Source organism: Camelus ferus, chromosome 13 (assembly GCF_009834535.1).
Source record: "Camelus ferus isolate YT-003-E chromosome 13, BCGSAC_Cfer_1.0, whole genome shotgun sequence".
NCBI lineage: Eukaryota > Metazoa > Chordata > Mammalia > Artiodactyla > Camelidae > Camelus > Camelus ferus.
The window spans coordinates 19,746,209-19,768,197 of record NC_045708.1 but is presented as its reverse complement, the minus strand read 5'-3'; the positions used below and the strand labels follow the sequence as shown (position 1 = coordinate 19,768,197).

The following is a 21,989-nucleotide window of genomic DNA, read 5'->3' as shown; positions in this document are numbered from 1 at the left end:
CAATCCATCACTCTCCTCTTATGCTTATCCTTTCTTTGTGTTTTTATTACAGTTTAATCACATAAACATGCATCTCCAAACATTGTTTTTCTTTATACTTATAGAAATGATACAATATATATTCTTTCCTAACTGACTTCAATTGCTCAGTGTTACTTATGAGATTCATATTAAAGCATGTAGGTTTAGTTTGTTTTCATTGCTATATAATATTTCATTCTAATAAATGTATCACAAGTTATTTATATATTTTACTATTGATGGACATTTGGGTTGTTTCCAATTTTGCTCAACTGTTAATAAATATTGCTGCTATTAGCATGTATACACATTTTTGTTGGGTATACATCAAAGACTGTACATAGGTTTACGTTCTCCAGCTTTCATAGACTATGCTGAACTATGTTTCAAGGTGATAATTCCACTTTAATACTTCCACCAACAGTTGTATATGACTTCTGCTTATTTCACACCCTCATCAACTCTTGCCCTTTGTCGTTTGATTAATTTTAGGTTTTCTAGTTTATTTGTAGAGGTATTTTATTTTGGCTTTAACGTGTATACCTTCATTACTAAGAAGCAAAAAAAAAAACCACCTCTTTGTGTATTGGGCATTTGTATGTACTCTTCAGTGAACTGTTCAATGCTTTTGAAGACTTTCCTATTGCACTGTCTTCTTCTTTTTTTCAATAAAAGCCTTAAAAATATATATTCTAGATACATGAACAGTTTTATTTTTTAAGCCCAACTCCCTCTAAACAATAGCAAGTAATAAAGAAAGAAAATTCAAATACCTAGTGAGAACCAAAGATCAAGTGTACAGAGACAGGCATTAGCTATTTATTTGCGAACTCACCCTGCTCACAGTCTTCCAGCAGAACCCCTCTTTTAACCAGTTCTTCTCTTGGTTTTCGCATAGATATTTTTCGCTCTAAAACTAACAGTAAATTGGAAAACACTCAGAAATGTGGTAGATAAAGGTCAACTTTAAGTATTCTAACTCCTCAGGTTAAAAGCATAAAGTGGTTCAATTTTCTATTCTTAGGAAAGAACACAAAAACTAACTTCAAATTAAAAAAACTTAATTTCTTTCACACCCTGTACTATTAGGAAAATATTATTTTCAAAAGAAACTATCCTTTTATAAGTTTAGCTTTTTCTCTTTTAATTGAAATTTCAATAATAAGGTATTTATAAATGAACTTTTTCTGGGAGGAAGTGGCCAGAGTAGAAAAAAGAAGCATCTTAGATTCACTATTGTTCAGGAGCTCCATTCACCACTCAGTTGATAAACATTAATCCCATCAAAATATAGGATATAAGGCTTAATGAATGATCACTTGGTTTTTTAATTCTAAAAGATTCAATTCCCTCTTCAAATAGGGGGTTATAGAAACTTGGGAAGAGAATGAAAAAATTAGGTACTTCCAAAATGGGGAACTCTTTAACTCAGAACATATATTTAAATTTTAACATCTTACCTTCTGATGTCTCTTTGAATTTATCACTTTTTTTTTTTCGCCATTTCCAGGGCTTGAAGATCTTGCCAAAGCCTGAGAACTTGCTCTTCCTTTTGGTAGGAGGTGTTGTGTCTCCAGCTTCCACACTGTCCATTACCATGCCTGGGTCTGCAACAGGCTGGCCTGCTTCTTCTGTTGCATGGTGAGAGGGAGAGAGGCAAGAGAACAGCTAATTTATTATTTCAGAATAATCTCGAAAATGTCCCTTCCCCTCTCTTCCTGTAGTAGTTGGAAAGGATCAGAGCAATGATAAATAATCATGCAGACAGACTCCTGGACACCACATGGACACCAAACACCAAAATCCATAACAGAAAAACTACTAAGGAGCTGATACCATTTTAGGACAAAAATTCAATGAGATGATTGTAACCAGCTCAAATCTCTTAAAGGTACACACACACACACAATGTGGATGTCTTCCCAGTACGCATGAGATCTTGCCCCAGTGTAGGCTACTTCTGTTGCCATTCTCATTCTCTGGGCATGGGGAAAGGCCTTTCTCAGCTCACATCATTGTCTCTTGTGTCACTGAAGCAGAGAGTTCCACCGCTGGTGAGTGAGTCATTATTCTCTGTTAATCACTGCCCTCTCCCTGCCCTCTTTTTTGAGGATATGACTAGTTCAGGGAGGGGGTAACACTTTAAGTATTAACACCTTACTTGTATATGTTTATCAGATTATTATCTCCCTTTGCAAAAAAGACCCTAGGTAGTTTTGGAGTACTGGAAGGTGCTATGGGTGGGGAGGCAGGGGTATTAGAAAGAGAGTGCTTCAAACAAAGGGACATTTTTTTTTTTTTTGGAGAGATAAGATTTCATTTCATTTACTGCAGTGTTGCTTTAAGGACAATCCTGATTCTAAAGATTTGACAAGAAACATAACTGACATGGTAAATGTGCAGGATCAAAATGAAAGGCTATGAGTCCCTCATGCAGGGTTTAGTTAGTTAGCTTTAGTGGCACGGAAAGGAGCAGCCAAGACTGGGCCAAGAGTAATTTTCTAAAAAAGCAGGAAGGCAACAAAAAAAGCAGGAAAGCAACACAATACAACTTTGCACTCCACCTACTGTCCCAGGGTTCTTTGGAGAAGTCTAGAGGAGAAGAAAAAAAGAGTCATGTGGAATAACAATCCTGGAATTAGCAAGGATCATATCCTGTATAATTGCCTGTAATAAGTGAATATATTTATTGTAAACAATTTCACATTCGAAGCAAATAATGCTTTTGGAGGCTGGGGGGATAAGAGGGCATAATATATGCACTACAAGATTCTTAATTCATTAGACTTTTTTTCATAAGAGAAAATACACAATCAATAGGCATTTTTTTAAAGAAACATTTGCCAAATTCCAACTTTTTTCAGTTGATAGACGTGAGTCTAGGGGAGTCCGCTGATAAAGATCAGGGTTACACAATCGTAATAATCAGAGTGACTGCAGCAATAACTACTGATACATTACTTTGCTGTGTCTAGATGACTTAGACAAAACAGGGTTCTGGTTCCTGAAGTGCAACAGATGACGATGACAGAGAAGAGTGACTCTTTTCTTTACTTGTGGGCATCTTGGGTCTCAGCTACCTTAATTCTTTACATAAAATGCAATAGAATATAACACTGGATCATCTTTTTTAAAGTATAGTTGCTAGAGACATTAGAAGAACTCCTGCAAAACAAGTTCCCCTCCACGGTACCCTGGGATGGACCACCAAGAGTGGCACCAGGGTGAACACACGGTATTGCTTTCAAGAGTAAGTGCTTTCCCTCTTGGGGAGTGATGGAAATGTTATCTGTCTTGTGGTAGTGGTTTCATTGGTGTATACATTTATCAAAATTCATCAAATTGTACATTTGAAATATGTATAGTTTACTGTACAGGAATCATACCCCAATAAAGGTGTTAAAAAAAAGTAAAAAAAAAAAAAAAGAGTGCTTTCACTAAGACAGTGTTTTACCAATTATGGAATGTCAATGAGAACTGAAGACATTTCAGAGCATTCATGATATCATAATATTTAACATGTTAATGATAACACTTTCAGAAATGGAACTAAGTAGCATAAGCTATTCATTCTCATACAGTAGCCTTTCTTACAGAGGCAAGGAGGGATTGAAACTTTAAATCTTCTGCTAACCCTCCCATTGAGTGAAACTCAGTTCCAAAAGACACGAAAGGAAAATCTCCTGCTAACCCACCCACTGAGTGAACCTCACTCAGTTCCAAAAGACACATAGGAAAATGCCTGTTTGGTTAAAAGTGATAGGGAAAGGGGGAGGGTAGTAGCTCAGTGGTAGAGTGCCTACTTAGCACGCATGAGGTCCTGGGTTTGATCCCCAGTACCTTTGTTAAAAAAAACAAGTAAGTAAAAGTAAACCCAATTGCCCCCCACCGAAAAAAGAAAAGTAATAGCGAAGATAATATAAAAATAAAACAAACCCCCGAAACCAAACCAAACCAAAAACAAACAAACAAAAAAACCCAAACTAACAATATGAAAGTAAAGGTTCTTAGTGCTATGTGATGCTTTTACAAAGAAAAATAGCCAAATAGCTACAGGAATGTTAGATGATAACATATTCACAGAAAAGTTCCTGTCTATGAGGTCTTTAAATGAAGTATATCCAATCTAGTCTGCTTCCACTCTTTTCTCAGCGATTTAACCACTTTCTAACATAGGACTTGGGACAGCCACATGTAAATCAATGAAGTTAGAATATTCCCTCACACCATACACAAAAATAAACTCAAAATGGCTTAGAGACTTAAACATAAGACAGGACACCATAAATCTAGAAGAGAACATAGGCAACACATTCTCTGACAGAAATTGTAGCAATATTTTCTGAGGTTAGTCTCCCAAGGCAACAGAAATAAGGCAAAAATAAACAAATGGGACCTAATCAAACTATAAGCTTTTTCACAGCAAAGGAAATTATAAACAAAATGAAAAGACAAAGTATGGACTGGGAGAAAATATTTGCAAATGATGCAACTGACAAGGACAATCTCCAGGATATACAAACAGCTCATACAACTCAATAACAAAAAACCAAATAACCCAATCAAAAATGGGAAGAAAACCTAAATAGACATTTCTCCAAAGAATACATACAGATGGTCAATAGGCATATGAAAAGATGCTCCATATCACTAATTATCAGAGAAATGCAAATCAAAACTACAATGAGATATTACCTCATACTGGTCAGAATGACCATCATTAATAAGTCTACAAACGATAAATGCTGGAGAGGGTGTAGAGAAAAGGGAACCCTCCTGCACTGTTGGTGGGAATGTAATTTGGTGCAGCCACTATGGAAAACAGTATGGAGTTTCCTTAAAAAACTAAAAATAAGAGTTACCAAATGATCCAGCAATCCCACTCCTGGGCATGTATCTGGAGAAAACTCTAACTTGAAAAGATACATGTACCCCAATGTTCAAAGCAGTACTATTTACAATAGCCAAGACATAGAAGCAACCTAAATGTCCATTGACAGATGAATTGATAAAGAAAATGTGGTTTATATACACAATGGAATACTACTCAGCCATAAAAAGAATGAAATAATGCCACTTATGGCAATATGGATGGACCTAGAGAGTATCACACTAAATGAAGTTAAGTCAGAGAAAGACAACTATCATATATACTTATATGTGGAATCTAAAAAAGATGATACAGGGGGAAAGGGTATAGCTCAAGTGGTAGAGCACAAGCTTACACACAAAAGGTCCTGGGTTCAATCCCCAGTACCTCCTCTAAAAATAAATAAGTAAACCTACCTCTCTCCCCACCAATAAAAAAAAATAAATAAATAAAAGAAATTAAAAAAATTAAAATAATAAAAAAAGATGATGCAAATGAACTTATTTATAAAATAGAGACTCACAGAAAACAATTTTATGATTACCAAATGGGAAAGGGGGTGGCGAGGGATAAATTAGAGTCTGGGATTATCAGACACAAACTACTATATACAAAATAAACAACAAGGTCCTGATGTATAGCACAGGAAACTACATTCAATATCCTGTAATAAACTACAATGAAAAAGAATATATGTGTATAACTGAATCTCTATGCTGTACACCAGAAATCAACACATTATAAATCAACAACATTTCAATTAAAAAAAAAGTAAGACTTAATTCATCCCTTTTAGTTCTTCATTATATTGAACAATATATTTCTATGTTCCCTTTCTCTTATACATTCAAAACAACAATATAATATCCTTTCAAATATATTTATGCTTGCTAGCATATAAACTCAAAATAAGTTGTTTATATTAAAAAGTCAGTGTGTGTGCAAAATATCAACAACTTACGATAAAAATGAATGCATCTGCTGTCATACAGGTTGCTAAGAAAAGCCCTCCTCTTTCATTATGTAAAGAAAGTCACTGAATACAAAAAGCAAAGAGTAGTTTTTTTCTTTGATGCTTTATGCAAATGTGCTTAATTTTCATGTTGATAAAACTTTCAGAAGGAAGTATGTCTCCTGCATCATGCAGTGGGGTTCAGCCACACCCAGCCTGATCCCAAATCCATTCATTCATATTCTGATGACAAACAGAACATTATTTCTGCGACTCCCAAATCTGCTGAAATACTTGGAATCAGCCCAGTTGCCTTTTCAAAACATGGAATCTCCAGGAGGTGGGACCAAGAAATCTGTTTACAAAAATTTTCCCAGGCGATTCGTAATGATCAGTCAAGTTTGTTAAATTCAATCCCAGATTATTATCTGGAAATCTTATGCATGTTAAAAGAGACAGAGATAGACATTCTCTGCATGTAACCTAATTCTCTGTTGATGAAAAATAAACCAGGAAATCACAGCAACATTCCAGTGTTTCCTACTCAAGTACTCCTACAGAATTGTAAGGATCTTTTCTGTGTTTCCTAGTCTCAGGTAGAGTTTAAATTAAAAATAAATTAAAATTTACACTTATATTTCCCCTAGATTTATAAGGTATGTTTCATGTGCACTTGGGAAGAAAGTATTGTGCAGTTAATGAGTGTAGGGTTCTATTATATGCCAATCACGCCAAGTTGGTTAATCGTGTTGTACAAATCATTAAATCCTTTCTGATTTGTTGCAGCTTGTTTTATCAGTTACTGAGAGAGGTATGTTAATATTTCTACCTATGAAAGTGGATTTGTCTCTTTCTCTATTTAGTTCTATTAATTTTTGCTTTATATACTTGGTAGATATGTTACTAGGTACACACAGATTTAGAGTTATATCTTCCTGTTGACTTGACCCTTTCATCACTAGGAAATTCCCTATATTGCTCTAATAAAACTTTTGCCTTATTTTTTTCTCTCTAGTTTTCAATTGTTGTCTTTTGTCAATATTTAGTCAATTTATATTTAATGCTTTTACTGACACAGCTGGGTTTAAAAGTCTACCATTTTCTATTCATTTCTATTTGTTATTCTGTGCATCCTTGACTTATAATTGACGTTAAGTTAGTACTTTTACTACTAAAGGAACAATGCAAGAATCTGACATTTCAACTGTTTACTCTGTGTTACTGTCATATATTACTTCTACATATACATAACTGAACCATAGAAAACATTATTATTGTTGTTTAAACAAACAGTATTCGTTCATACTTTCTGCATGTTTGCTCTTTCAGGTACTCTTCATGTCTTCCTCCAATTCTGTGCTTCCAACTAGGCTACTTTTATTTCATTATTTCTGAATAATATTTTCACTTGGTACAGTAGTTTCAGTTGGGAACTGAGAGGTATTTTTATTTGTTTAATTTCAGCACTTTATAAATGTCATTTTATTGGCTTCCCCCCAACCCACTGGACTGCTTTTCTTTGTATGTTTCATTATTTGGATGCTTTCTATCAAAATTTATAAAGGTACAAATACTAAAGTTAGGATTCTTATTAAAGCCTCCTTATAAACTAATTCACTATCTACTTATAATTACTTCAAATTTCAACAGGTACTTTATCATTCCTTTGTTCACTTCTCTTAGAAGTCATTGCTTTGTACTTAAATTGGATATAGCAATCAACTTTTATGATTTAGATCATTATTGTACATTATTTTTACATTGGAGTACAGATTTTTCTTTTTTATTCATAAATCATATCCTGTATTTGGAGTCTTTCTTCACTGACTGTTGTGCACCTTACTCTTTAGATCTTCCTTCAAGCTGAGACAGATTCTTTATGCTGTTGATAAGATACGTGGGAGAGGACTCTGAAGTCATACTCTTAGGCATTTCTCATGGAGATTAGTCTGGGAGTGCTCTGGAAACTCAACTTTTAGATATTCAAGAGCAACACCTATAACTGATTAAAATAAAGTGTTGATAAAGTTCTTCCCGTGTGCTCTTTGTTTAGAAAGAAAGAAATTCTGAGTTAAGGCTGTGCTCCCATGGGTGAAAGATTTCAGAAAAAGAAGAAAGAGAAGTAGATTAATCATTCCTAATGAAAAGGGAAAGAGGTAAATCACCTTCTCTTTTCCCCCAAAATCAATTATGTTGACACCAGAGGGAAATCACAAAAACCTGATTCCATCAAATGTCCTATATATGAAGGGTAGGACTGTAGGTAGGACAGGCAGCCAGTGAAGCCTTCCCTACTACATCCAAGAGTATTTATTTTAATTTAATTTATTTTATTTTTATTGAAGCACAGTTGATTTGCAATGTTGTGCTAGTTTCTGGTGTACAGTATAGTGATTCAGTTGTGGATATATATGTACATATATTATTTTTCATTATAGGTTATTACAAAATATTGAATATAGTTCCCTGTGCTATACAGTAGGACTCTGATGTTTATTCTGCTTCTTTCTTTTTTTAAATGGAGATACTGGGATCAAACCAAGTGCCTTGTGCATGCTCAGCATGCATTCTACCAACTGAGCTATACCCCTACTCCTATCTCTTCTGTATAGAATTAATTTGTATCTGCCAATCCCAAACTCCTAATTTACCCCTCACCCCCTCCCCTACCCCATTCCCTTTGGTAACCATAAGTTTTCCATGTCTGAGTCTGTTTCTGTTTTGTAAATAAGTTCATTTGTGTCATTTTTTTTAGACTCCACATATCAGTGATAATGTGTTACTTGTCTTTTTCTATCTGGCTTACTTCACTTAGTATAATTTCTAGGACCATCCAGGTGACTGAAAATGCCATTATTTCATTCTTTTTTTATGGCTGAGTAGTATGCCGTTGTGTGTGTGTGTACCACAGCTTTTTTATCTAGTCATCTGTTGATGGACATTTAGAATGCTTCCATGTCTTCGCTATTATAAATAGTGCTGCTATGAACATTGGGGTGCATGTATCTTTTTTAATTAGAGTCTCCCCCAGATACATGCTCAGGAGTGGGACTGCTGAATCATATGGTAACTTCCAAGAGTATTTTAAATCAAGAAGGGAAGGTAGCAGATTGAAAGCAGACTAATGGTAACATTTTTTGGAAAGAACTACTCAGCAGTCTGCCTGAATCCAACTCTGAAGAATCTATGATACAGGTATTGATCTCCTATAATCAAATTCCACTTGGGCATATATTCTTTTTTAAAAAAAAAAAATCTAACTAGGCATTATTTATAACTAGAATAGTAGCCAGGGCCATGCACATTTTTTTTTTCAAATTTTAATTCTAACTATGTATAAATTATAAAAGACCATTTTCTCTAATAAAAGCCTAAGTTCTCATTAACATTTACATAAAAATCTAGGATGCTCGGCTTCAGAAGATGGAAGTTGCCCAAAGGTGTTATTTCTGACAGTGTTATTTAGGGTGGTGACAATTGTGAATGTCATTGTATAATGATGGGTATGTAAATAAACTGAAGAATTTATATAAAATATACAATCATTAGAACTTAAGTTCCTAGAGTAACTAGTAATCCTAGATTAAAGAGTATAAACTTAGCCATAAATTATTATGTATCACATTATCTAAAGTGTACAAAAATATGTTAAAAAGGAGAATGGAAGGGACTAAATTAAAATGTAAATGTAATTTGATGGAAGGATTACAGGATATTTGTGCCTCTCTTTTCCAACTTCTTTTATACATATATATAGATATATATTTTACAATGAACGTGTATGGCTTTTATAATTGGAACAAAACCAAGTTTACTATGAAAGTGGGAGCTTTCAAACCATGACAGTTAATAAATTAAGTCCAGTAGATACATAAATACACAAAAGAAAACAATTCTTTTTAAACATTAGGCTCCTATAAAGATGAGTTATTTCCCACATGAAAATCATAGTCTGAAATATTAAGCAAATTAAACCATTAAAGGACATATTTCTTTGGTTTTTGGCAGAGTGACACATGTTAAAGTGAGTAGATTTGGATTACCCAAACAATACTTTCTAGTCCTACAATCTTTTAAGAATACTATCCTTTTTAATGTCATTTGCAGCAACATGGATGGACCCGGAGATCGTCACTCTAAGTGAAGCGGCTGGAAGGATAAAGAAAAATGCCATATGATACTACTTATATGTGGAGTCTTAAACAAAGGACACAAATGAACTACTTATTATTTATATCTTAGATGACTGATTTCCTGAATATGTGTAAGCACTGTCCTTTATGATTGGATTACTGCATTCTGTTGATTTTTATTTTGTGGTAGGCTTTATTCCTTTGATAACTATGTAAATTTAAAAAGCTAAAGCTCTAAACTATTCTTAGAAACAATGAACAGTACATACATGTAAATTTTAAAAATAAATGCATTATATTGTATACATGTATTTACATGCAATATATTGTATATGTGCAGTCAAACTGTAACAATTCTACTTAACAAAACTGAAAAATGAAAAACAAAAACCCACCCTTTTTTTTGCTATGAGTTAGAGACCAAATTTAATGGTAATCTAAATTCACCAGGTGTAAACTTTTTAGCTAGAGTGAAGTGTTTTAAAGTATGCATAAATCTTTGATGGCAGTGGCTGACTAGATCTAAGTGAAGCTACTCATCTCCGTAACATTCTTGGATCCATTAAAATTGGTACACTAGCTCAGGCTTCTTACTATGAATTTTTGTCTGACATGAAGGAAATTCAATTGCATTGCTTAGAAAACTACAATAGAAAGAAAGAGAAACTGACAGGAGAATAAATTATACAACAAAAAGTATATTCAGGTATCTAGAAATCATCTTTTTTATTTTTAATGATACAATTACATCTCAAATTTTGTTTCTGTACTCATAAACAAAGGGCTTAGAGAGGTGAGTCTGTTCATAAGCAAATTTGCACACGAACCATTTGTTCTCAACAACTCTGATTTTATTGACCATCTCCCTCCCACTTCTAATTTGACAGAATAAATACAGGCTTGGAGTCATATTTAGATATCTCATTGTTTTTGTTTAAACTATGGAATTTAAAATGTTCTTATGGCCCCCTCTATTTTCCATGAGAGCCAAACAAGGTGGTTCCTCTCATTTCCCTTTGTCCTTCAGAACACAGGGTGTAGAATGCTGGCTATAGTTTTACGATTGTGTGTTCCAAAGAAAACACCTTTTTCTTTGAGTCATGCAGCTGCAGGCCACTAGGAAAGCATGTCACAGAGTTGGAGGTCTTGGTATTTTTTGGAGGGGGTGGAGGTTGGGAGAGGAAGATAACTAACTAAACTATAGTTTGGAGTTCTAGTTTGAGTAGTATCCTGAAACTATGCCCTGGTATTTAAACTACTTAGTCCCTCCTTCAAGTTGTAGCACCTCACATTTCATAGGCTTATTTCTTATATCATGTATTATGCAGAGTTCTAGTAGTTTCTTGCTTCAATATTCAGTTTTTTCCTTGTCAACATTTAATTCAAGTTTTTTACTTCAAGTTCAGTTGCTCCAGATGAATTTCTGGAGTGATTTTTAAATAAATATATAGCATTATTAAAAAATTACTTAGCATTTTACATCTTCAGTTAAAATATTCATTACCTATTCACTGCGGATACATATTATACCTACATTACTTGCTAAAAATAAAGGATAAAGCAAGGTTAAACAGTAAGTCCTAGGTCAAAGATAGTGTTATTGTGTTTATTCTATTTATTTACTTATTTATTTTTTTTTAGGTGGGAGGTAATTAGGTTTATTTATGTGTTTATTTTTAGAGGAGGTACTGGGGAATGAGCCCCGGACCTTGTGCATACTAGGCATGTGCTCTAGCACTTGAGCTATATTCTCCGCACAAGTGTTCATTTTAGAATCTGATTTACAACCAATTCTTAATCATCTACGTTGGAAGCAAAGGTAAGGCACAGACATTTGGAATTGATAGAGAACTTAGTTTTCAAGACAGCCTTCGCTATCCTCTCGCCTTCACTAGGCTTAGTAATAACCAACAAAATTACTGGGACTGTCTTGGTTCTATCCCTATTTCTTATACTTTACTGGGTTTTAAAAAATGTGTAGATTTAAGATGTTTAAAGTTCTTTTATTTTACCCACAAAATTTTTAATAATCAGCTATTTGTCCAAAACGTAATACATAGTTTTGTGCAACAAGACACATACTCCACTATGAAGAGGTATCAATTATCTTTTTTTTTTTTCAGGTTTAAGGTATACAGCATAATGGCTTGACCTAACATATACTGTGACTAGTTACTTCTATAATCTAATGGCTCTGTCTAATTATCCTTTATGCTCATCTAGCTTGAAACAGATCTTGCTTTTACACAAGCATTTTAACAGCATTAGAACTTTGTCAATGGAGAACAGTAATTTACGGTACTTACTCTATTGTATTTATACTCTTTTTTGCCTTCTAAAAGAAGATTATTATTGGATTTAAAGAGCTGTTTTAGAAAACTGCAACAAAGTTACAGAAAGCAAAACCTGCCACTAATGAACAAAGCAAGCTTTGTCCAGAGCAGGCCCAATAACTTTCCTTGGAAATACTGCATAGTTCTGACCTCTGGGAAGTAGAAAGAATTGGGTAAAACACTCAAGAAGATACTCAGGGAAAAGTTCTCTTTCTGTACTTGCAGGTACAGTTAGGTTTGAGATTCTAACTCTGGGAAATAGTTCTCCGATCATGACTGCATCAAGAAGTGATGCTGCTTTACTCTGGCAATTTGGTATGTATATTTTTTTGACAAAAATTCCAAGTTGAGAGAAAGTTTTTATAGTGAGGTGCCAAGAAATATATTCTCTCATGGAAAAAACCCTTAAATTTACCAAAGTTAACTTGCAAGTAGAAAGAAGGAATACATTGTTGTGACAATAGGCTATTCAGAAAACCTACTGAAGCAGAGAGAGGGAATAATAACTTTTGATTGGTATTCTACATTCAATAACAACAGAAAATCCTGTAAAGAGTCCATGACAGATCCCTATACTGTCACTTTCTCCTGATTCCTGGATTACATGAAGAAAGTATGCCTGTTCCTTCTTTCTCGGAAGAAAGTATTTATTTTTAGACCAAAATAGGTTTGAGAAATGTCTCTCATAATTCTGATGACCAAACAATACCAAGAATTTTTCTTCCAAGTCTCATGAAGTAGTTTATTTTTAATTAATCCATATATTATTTATTCCTATGTTAATAGTTATAAAGCTACATTAAATTTTACTCATCCAGCAATTTGCTTACTGATTTCGCCTCCAAATAACAATAAATTTCTAAACCACCTTTCCCATAACTACTCCCATTCTCATGAATGAGAACCCGTAACAACAAATTTCAGAGCAAAATGAATCAAATGGTGTGGAAAAGGAATATAGAAAGTAAGAAATATTACAACATAGTATCTTTTAAAGTAATATATTCTCATACAAAGGAAAAGTTGGGGGGGAGGCTAATTAGTGAGTAGAAGGTATATGTTGGGGCTCAAAAAAAAAAAAAAAAAAAAAAAAAGCTAGAGTGGGAACAGAAAGGCAGAGAGAAGAAAAGTTCCAGACTAAATGGTTGAGTAGAGCTTATTAAAATTCTTTGGTCTTGTGCCTAATTTAAGGACATGTGCTAATTAGCTATTCATTTTAATATGATAAATAATGAATGATTAAAGTGCATACAGAAACAGCTTTTATGTTGATCAAGAACTACAAAGTATTATTTGAACGTTTCATCTCAGTAAATCTATAGGCTTCTCCTGTGGACACATTTAACTTTAGGATAATTTTTTTATATGAAATGCTGATGATAACTGCTTATCTCCTTGAATGGACACCATAGCATAAATTTCTACTTTGCATTCAAATACTCCATTAGCTCACTTGTTGTTAGAAAGATCCTATGGTAAAAAACAATAGCTGGATACTGACATAACATCTCATAAATCTGCATGAGTCCTCATGTAAAGGTTATTTATTTAAAAGTAGACTCTTCTTGGTTAACAGCTCTACACTTCCATCATAAGCCATGGGAGTCTAATAACCTTAAAAAAAGGAGTATGTCTTATCTTAAATAAATTTTAAGTATTTTGGATTTTTACTTTTAATATTTTAAATTCTTAACTAGAAAGTAAACTTTTTAAGGGCACAGACAGGAATTATACCTATTCAGAGTCTGCCACATTCACAGTGGCTTGAAAATAATAAGAAATCATTTCAATACATTCATTCATTCTTTTATTTTTGTATGACTTGGCTTGCCAAACCCAGTATTTTAAAGTATCAATTTTAAAGCTCAAAACTAACTACTCTATTACAGGCCTAGAACTGTAAGGAAATGATCTAAGTCTTACTTTCTACATTTATCCTTCCAAAAAATCTAGTAAGATATTTCAGACACCTATTCATTGAAATGCTTTTTATTTTTTTATTAGTTGTTTTATTTCATAAACAAGCCTTTTGAATATGTTCAGCCATGAAGTGAAACAGGCTCACTAAAGTCTGAGTCCTGACTGACATCTCTGATGAAAGGCTTTTTAGAGAGTAACCCAGGACACAGCCATATCAGTAAAGTACAACAGTAAAAAAAAGTGCACCCAAGTAACAATTTTAATAAATTATTATACACGTGCATTAATAATTTAACATAAAATATGTAAAACTGATGCTATTCGATATTATGTATTACTCTGGCTTATTTACTTATCTCTGTCATAAATCTAATTTTAAAAAAATGAAACAATAGAAATAGGTGGCAGGGGAAATTAATAGCAATTACTAGTAGGACAATTTAAAAATTATGTGTTAAAAAAATAAAAATTTTGTTTAATGCATTTTCACTTTATAACACTTTCAGATCTATAAAAAAAATTTTCATGAATAGTGCAGGATTTCACAAGTAGCCCAGACTCAAAGTTTCTTAGCTTACTGTATCTTCATATCATTAGGGTACAGTGTTACAATTTTATTTTTTAAACATATATATTTTTTCAGATTCTTTTCCATTTGAAATAGTTTTAAAATTTCATTTCATTAAGCAACTGTTGTTTGGTAAAAGACTTTACAGTAATGATATTCATCTTACATATCAACGTTACACCTTCATGAACTGGTCTTGATTTGCTCAAACAGAATACATTCTGAATTATAAATGATAGAGTGGAGTCTGTCCATTAAAATAGCTTATAGTCATCTATGAATTATACAAGGGAATGTGGGCACAGGAAGAGGGGTGGGGAGGGATATATCTGTTTTTAATTTCATCTCTTAAGCTGGGTAGTGGCCCCAGAGGGTCCTTTGTATTCTTCTCGATACCTTTTTCTATTTATAAAATATTTCATTTAGAAAAACAAAAAGTGAGCAACTGAACTGATATGGACTCAGCCCTGGTGATCAGGTAAAGTAAGTCTAGTCCTAACGTCAGTCCTAAAAATCTGTGGCTGAATGACTCACTTTGTGATCCATGTGCCTAGTTTCAGTAAAATATGAAAAATAATACTTTGTAGGAATTTCATCTGACAAGTTCTCAGGGAAAACATACCTTTGAAACTAAATCACATTAAATCACAAGACACATTTGGGGGTGTTACTTGTGTTCCCACACTTTATGCTTTTCTTTAAAATTGCCAACACTTTTCATTTGTGAAAAAAAGGCAGCCTGAGACTGAACATGCTTTATGCTGCTTCATAAATCAAAGAGAAGGTATAAACCTTTTTTTAAAAATATAGTATAATGTCAAGGGATGATTCATAGGCTTTCCCCTACTTTGCTTATATTTAGCAACTTTTTAATGAACACCCACTTAAATCTATCTTTCCTACCTCTCCATCTTCATCCTATAAAAAACCCCAAATGTTGGGAAAATGAATCTTCACTTATATGCTTTGAAGCTCTGGCTACACTTACAATTCTCAGCCTAGTCTCTAGCTATTTCTGAGACAATAACACTTAAAATATAAAGAACTGACTTCAGAAATGTTTATACCAAGTGTTGCTTATGAGAAACGGAAACACCAGCACAATGGAAAAAGCCTTATTTGGAAAATGTATAACTGAGTCTAAAAAATTAAGTCAAATCTTAAAAACAGTCCTATTTATAGAAGTCAACAGTTCTAGTTCTACACCACATATAGAAACCAATTGCTAGAGCCCTGCAAAATAGCTGTAAAACACTACTGATTTCTAAACACAAGTTCCTGTAGCACTTACTTTTTCCAAGGGCAAGATATTAACAGATGGTTTCCTAGCAATATTATCTTTAAAAAGTCTAAAGGGACCAAGTAAAACAAAATGATGAGTGGTAAATTAGTATAACTGAATGAAAAATTAACTTATATTTTTCATTTATTCTTCACAAAATTATCAATGTCCCAAAGTTAAAAGCATCAAAATCATCACATTCAAATCTCTATAAAATCTCTATTCAGCTTCAGCCCTAGATTTGCCTTGCCTCCGTCAAGATTTTGTTTCTTTGACTTCTATTACTCACCAACTCCATCTGGATTTACCGGTCTGGAGATGTCAGCTTGCCCCATGATTATGTTGTCTGATGTGTCTCACAACAAACCGTGCCAGACCAAAGCAAACTCTTCTTAAACAATAAATCCATATAAGGAGGGGACATGTACTCCTCTCTCAATGTCACTGCCAAGCATCGGGAAATGGCACAAGGTCAGTTAATCTGCTGGAGCTTCTGTTTCCCTGTATCCCAGACTAGGCACTCGTGGTTCTTACAAATATGTCTTCACACCGGCTCTCTTCACGCAGGAATGCCTGTCATTCCAGAGTTCGCAGTGAAGAGCTGAAGTGCAGGAAGGGGAGGAGACTGCTGACCACATTCACGCTGCTGGGCGGCACAGCCCTGAAAGTCCACACCTACTTTTCCTGACACTGAGCTTGGTTACAACTCTCCAGACTCACAGCCACAAAGAAAGGGAGGCTGCTCAAGAGTTTAGCAAAGAACTTGTAAATTTAATCACACAGAAAACATTAGGGTTACGCGTAGCAGGCTAATGGGAACAGAAGCCCATTCAAAGATATTTTTTAGACACAGGTTTGCCTCCAAATCCGACTGTTCGGACATTTCACTGCTTGCTCTAAAATTCTATTTCCTACCTATGAGTGGCATACTCAGAGCCAGATGAGATCTATGTACTGGGAATTAACATTAGGAACAAGATCTGGGGATTAAATATACCTTTTCTAAAAATAAAAAGAAATGTTTCTGAAAAGCTTGCTTACTAAAATAGTAAACTTGGAGTGAATATTTGTAAGGTATTATGCAATATTTCTCTTTCTGCTAAAGTTCAGTAATGATCTTGAAGAATACAAAATTAAAAGGAGCAGCCCTACATGCTATATATGATACATGGGAGGTATCAGCTAACCACATGTAGCAATGAAGGGGCCAGCCTGCACACTGATTCTTCTTTTTTTTACTGAGCTATAACTAACTTACATACAGCCAAATACATAAATCTTAAGGATACATCTTGATGAATTAACATCTGAACATAAAGGGGGAATTAACAATTTTGAGCACTATATTAAGGAATTTTACAGTTTATTTCCTTTAATTATCACCATAACTAACTAGGCATTGTGAAGAATATATTATTTGCAACATTATCAGATAAGAAAACTAAGACTAGTGAGGTTAAATCCTGTGTTTGTCAAAGCCCTAATATTCCTTTAACAAATGACAGCTACCCAAAAAAACTAGGTTTTAGTTTAAATTTTTGTTCTTCAAATTGAGCTTCCAGAAAGATTTCTAGTATTTGGATTTTCCCCTTTCCTTAGGACCTGTTCCTCATTTTCCATTATCTGCTTCTGATTTAAAAAAAACAGCAAAGGTAACAACTAAAAAAAATGACAACACTAAGGCATCAGTAAGAAAAAATAGTGTACACTTGGGCAACATTCAATTGTTAATACTGGCAGTAGTCAAGAAAAAGAAAAACTCACTATGATACTCACCATTAAGATAGGAAAGAGTAAAAGGAAAAATACATTGAAATTTTACATTGAAAGAATGCTCCAATCTAAGAACATCAAATACCTTCTAAGCTGGCCCCTATATTTATTAGCCTAAAAGCAGATCATGTGCAATATAGCCCTTCCACTACTGTAAAACGAGAGGCGAAAGGTGGCAAATGCATTGCTTAGCATCTAGTATGTGCTCAACATATTGCAGTTATCATCATCAAGGAGACAATACAGCAGACTGGTTAAGAAGACGAGCTTTGGAGGCAGACTAACATTTTAATTCTAGATCTATCACTACATGCTAACACTAGGCATGTTACTTCACCTCTCTGAGCTTCAGTGTTCTAATTTATAAAGTGGGCATAATATTACTTATCCTTACAGGGCAGTTGTAAGGATTAAATGACACGAGCATAAATAAAGCACTTTGTAATGTACCTGGCACATGAAAAGCTCTCAATAAATGCAAGCAGTACTTATCACAGTTGTCAAGATTAAAAAAAAAAAAAGTCAAAGAAGGAGAGGCCAGATCAGGAGCAGCCAGACAATGGTACATGTCAAAAAAACCCAGTCATTACAAAGAGGTTAGTCAGAAACAGAAGAGAATGACATTCTGTAGCATGAATCCAGAGAGCAAATCAGGAAGAAGCAGGCCAAGGAGGAAGTTTGAACACAATCAGGGTTGGTGTACAGAATCATTAAGCAGGTGGAACAGCCCAGACATGTGCATTATTGTGGATTAGTTCAAATCAGGCACATTAAACACACACACACACACACACAGCCCAGAAACAGTACTGCAGAATCTAGGTTATGCTGACAGAACTATGTAAGAGTAGAAGAGATAGATTTAAGGATCCTTGGATGGCTGCTGTTTACCACCTGCCAAATTTAAATGCCCATCTTAACTTGGCTCACTGTTAAACCTAGGGTATTTAAAAGTAGCAATAAACTCAAAGATAAGAAAAAAAAAAAGGATTTGTACTGATCATCTGGCTCAATCTCCCACTCCTTACAGAAGAAGGAAACTGACGATCAAAGAAGTTAAATGCTTTGCTCAGAGACAAAACTAAAACGCAAGTCTCCAGACTCTAACTCTGGGACTCACTTTGGCTCTCATATAAATGGCTAAGGTAATATTTAATTCCTAAAGATACATTCATTTCCCAAGGAAGTCCATACTTTACAACAATGACAAAGCTCTCAGAAATTCTAATTCTGTTGCCTATGTACCAAGCCAATATATGTTCCCTAACCAGCATGTTTCAGTTTCATTCTAATAATATTTACTTTGCGTCAACAAAAGCACACAAACAGACAAGAGGGAAAGATATTGGCCTTTTGATGGTTTTAAAATTTAACAAACACTTGAATTCATTCTAGTTTTCCATGCATTGTATTTTAGAAATGCAAAGGTGACTCTCTAACTTTATAAGTAGACAACCCTCTCTTCTTATCACCTAATTAAGATATTCTCTTTTTAGAGTACTTTTCCTCCACAGTTTACTGTCTCAAGGAATGGAGGAAGTAAGAGATTAAAATTTGAGAATCTTGGGGGAGGGTATAGCTCAGTGGTAGAGTGCGTGGTTAGCATGCATGAGGTCCTGGGTTCGATCCCCAGTAACTCCATTAAAAAAAAAAGCCTCATTACCTTTCCCCACCACCCCCAAAATTTGTGAATCTCTTCCTATCTTATGGAAAGAGCACAAAAGGCCTTATAGAGTTTAACAGGCAAAGGAATCTAAGCTACAGCTTAGATTTAGACAGTAACTGAAGTCCTCTAACCAGAGCCTTTGTTTTTTTTTTTTTTTTGGGAGGGGGATGGATGGATGGATTTATTTATTTATGTATCTATGTATCTATCTATCTATTTATAGAGAAGGTACTGGGGATTGAACCCAGGATCTTGGGCTTTAAGCACATGCTCTACCACTTGAGTTACCCGTCCCCCTCAAAAAAAAACCTGTTTCTTATAAAAACTGCTGAGCATTCAAAACCTTTAGTGACATTTACAATTCCAAAGCTTTTTGTTGGCAAGTGTTCATATCACACACTACCATGAGAACATGCATTGTATTTTCAATAAACAGTTTATAAGATCAATCACAGAAGTATAATGCTTCCATTTAAATACACTTTTTTGCTAAAGTACCAAAATAAATCGGATTACCTAGGAGAGAGTAAGCTCTTAGCTATTTCAATTACATCTCCCTCAGCTTAATTCAGCATATTGCTTTCTTAAATTTGAGATGTCTCAAGAAGGTGAGCTCTAGTAGGAGGCTGGGGAGAAAGTCACTTTCCTCTAAGAAAGGTTGACTAACGGAAATTATTAACAGGTCATATAGATACATATTCAAGTAAAAGACTAACTTTCAACTTCTGGATATATAATTGAGGGAGGGAGCAGCTTTCTATTCTTTACCCCATGATCTAACTCTAATCTAGTCTGGCTGGCTCTGCATAAGAGACAATATCCTACAGTTAATAACTGATGTCTCAAACTCCATGTGGATATGAGAAAGCCTTGCCAGTCATTTGTAAACTCTTCACTGTCTCATCTATTTGTACAAACTGCTCCCTTGGCTTGGAATTTCTCTCCCAGATCCATCTAGGGAACTCCTATCCATCCTTTAAGAATTGGTTCCAGTGTTGCTTCCACTATTATAAGCCTTTCCTCAGTCACTCAAGCAGAATTCAAATAAAGATTTACTGATCATTGATTACATGCCTAGCGATGTGCTGGAACTAAAACCAACAATTTTTGCCCGTAAGGTGCTTACAGTTCAAGTAAATAGCATCTACAATAGAGCATGATGAGTACTTAGGTGCTAAGCAAACTCATACTTGTGGGCATGGGGGTTATCTAGCTCTATCCTGAGAGATCAAAGAAAAGATCTTGAATTAAGTGACATCTAAAATCTGAAAGAGTCAATAGTCATAGAACAGATGACAGAGGTGGGAAAAAGGTACAGGCATCAAGAGATAAGACGGGAGAGGTAAAGAGCTGATTGTGACTGACAGTGCTCTGCATATCGCTCTAAATTGCAATGATCTTCAGACTTCTCTGTTAGACCAGAAACTTTCCATGGGCAGGGATCATGCTGTATTTATACTTAAACCCTCAGTGCTTGGCACAACTTAGTGCACAGTGGACACATAATACATATTTATTAACATTGACTGCAAGGAAAGAAACAGCATTCCTCAACTTTAAGCTCTGCTCACAGAATCTAGTAACAAAGGCAATGAAGGTGAAAAGTGCCACCGATGAAGGCTGGAAGAAACGTGAAGACCACAGACTATTCTAGCATTCCAAACAGTCTTGAGAACTGATGTGAACCTCTAGATTCTGTGGGGAAAAAAATGGCAGGCTCATGATGGTTTTTAAGAATTTATTGCTTTGTAAGTAGTAACAACTTTCAAAGAAGACAAATGTGTCAGGTGAATGTTTACATAAACTCTCATATAGTCACGACTGTTAAGGTGAAGATCCTCAGCAGAATGCATTTATACTCCATGTAAACTACCTGAAAGAACAGCCTGAAAGAGGCTAAAGTTAAGGGAGGGCCACTGGTACCACCAGATACTCATTTCCCTTACCCCAAATAACACTGGTTTCTTTCTGTGGCTGGCTCACTGGATGCAAAAAATGAGCACACCTGTCTCTTATTCTACATCAAAAACTGTAACTCTTATTCCCTGCCTATGCCCACTTCCAGAAGGCAGCATGGAAGAAAGGGGCTTTGGAGTTACATATACATAACAAAGTAAATTTTCAACTTTTCCATTTACTGATGAGGTGAGTGAACAACTTACTTAACTTACGCGAGATGGAGATAGATACCCAGAGTTTTTTGTAAGGATTAAATAAGAGAAATCTCTAAATTACAGTCTGATGACCAAAGGTGCTTAATATATTTGGCTCCTTCTCACCCCACTTAAGATTCTTTATATAAATGATTCCCCTAAATGCTTACCTTTAAACACCACAGTTCCTTAGGAAAAAGAGGGGAGGTTCTGATATACTTTTGTGTCACAGTGCCTGTACGTATGACCAGCATGAAGTAATATATATGCTTATAAACCTACAATACGTTGGACTGTGTTTATGGGAGAAAGAAACTG

At 34.6% G+C, this 21,989-nt stretch overlaps 1 protein-coding gene across 4 annotated transcripts in view; it reads right to left on the bottom strand.

The window, feature by feature from the left end:
* PHACTR4 (phosphatase and actin regulator 4) overlaps window positions 1-21,989 on the bottom strand; it is a 75,169-nt gene that overhangs the window by 22,613 nt on the left and 30,567 nt on the right. The window contains exons 3-5 of one of the 4 annotated variants that reach the window (XM_032495648.1): window positions 2,586-2,613; window positions 1,482-1,652; window positions 857-937 (exon numbers count right to left, since the gene is read on the bottom strand). In XM_032495648.1, coding sequence (XP_032351539.1) covers window positions 857-937; window positions 1,482-1,620 — 220 coding nt within the window. In that variant the 5' untranslated portion in view covers window positions 1,621-1,652; window positions 2,586-2,613. Of the gene's footprint in view, window positions 1-856; window positions 938-1,481; window positions 1,653-2,585; window positions 2,614-16,368; window positions 16,663-21,989 lie in introns of those variants that run through there. The other 3 variants (XM_032495646.1, XM_006173723.3, XM_032495647.1) reach the window with 3 other exon arrangements.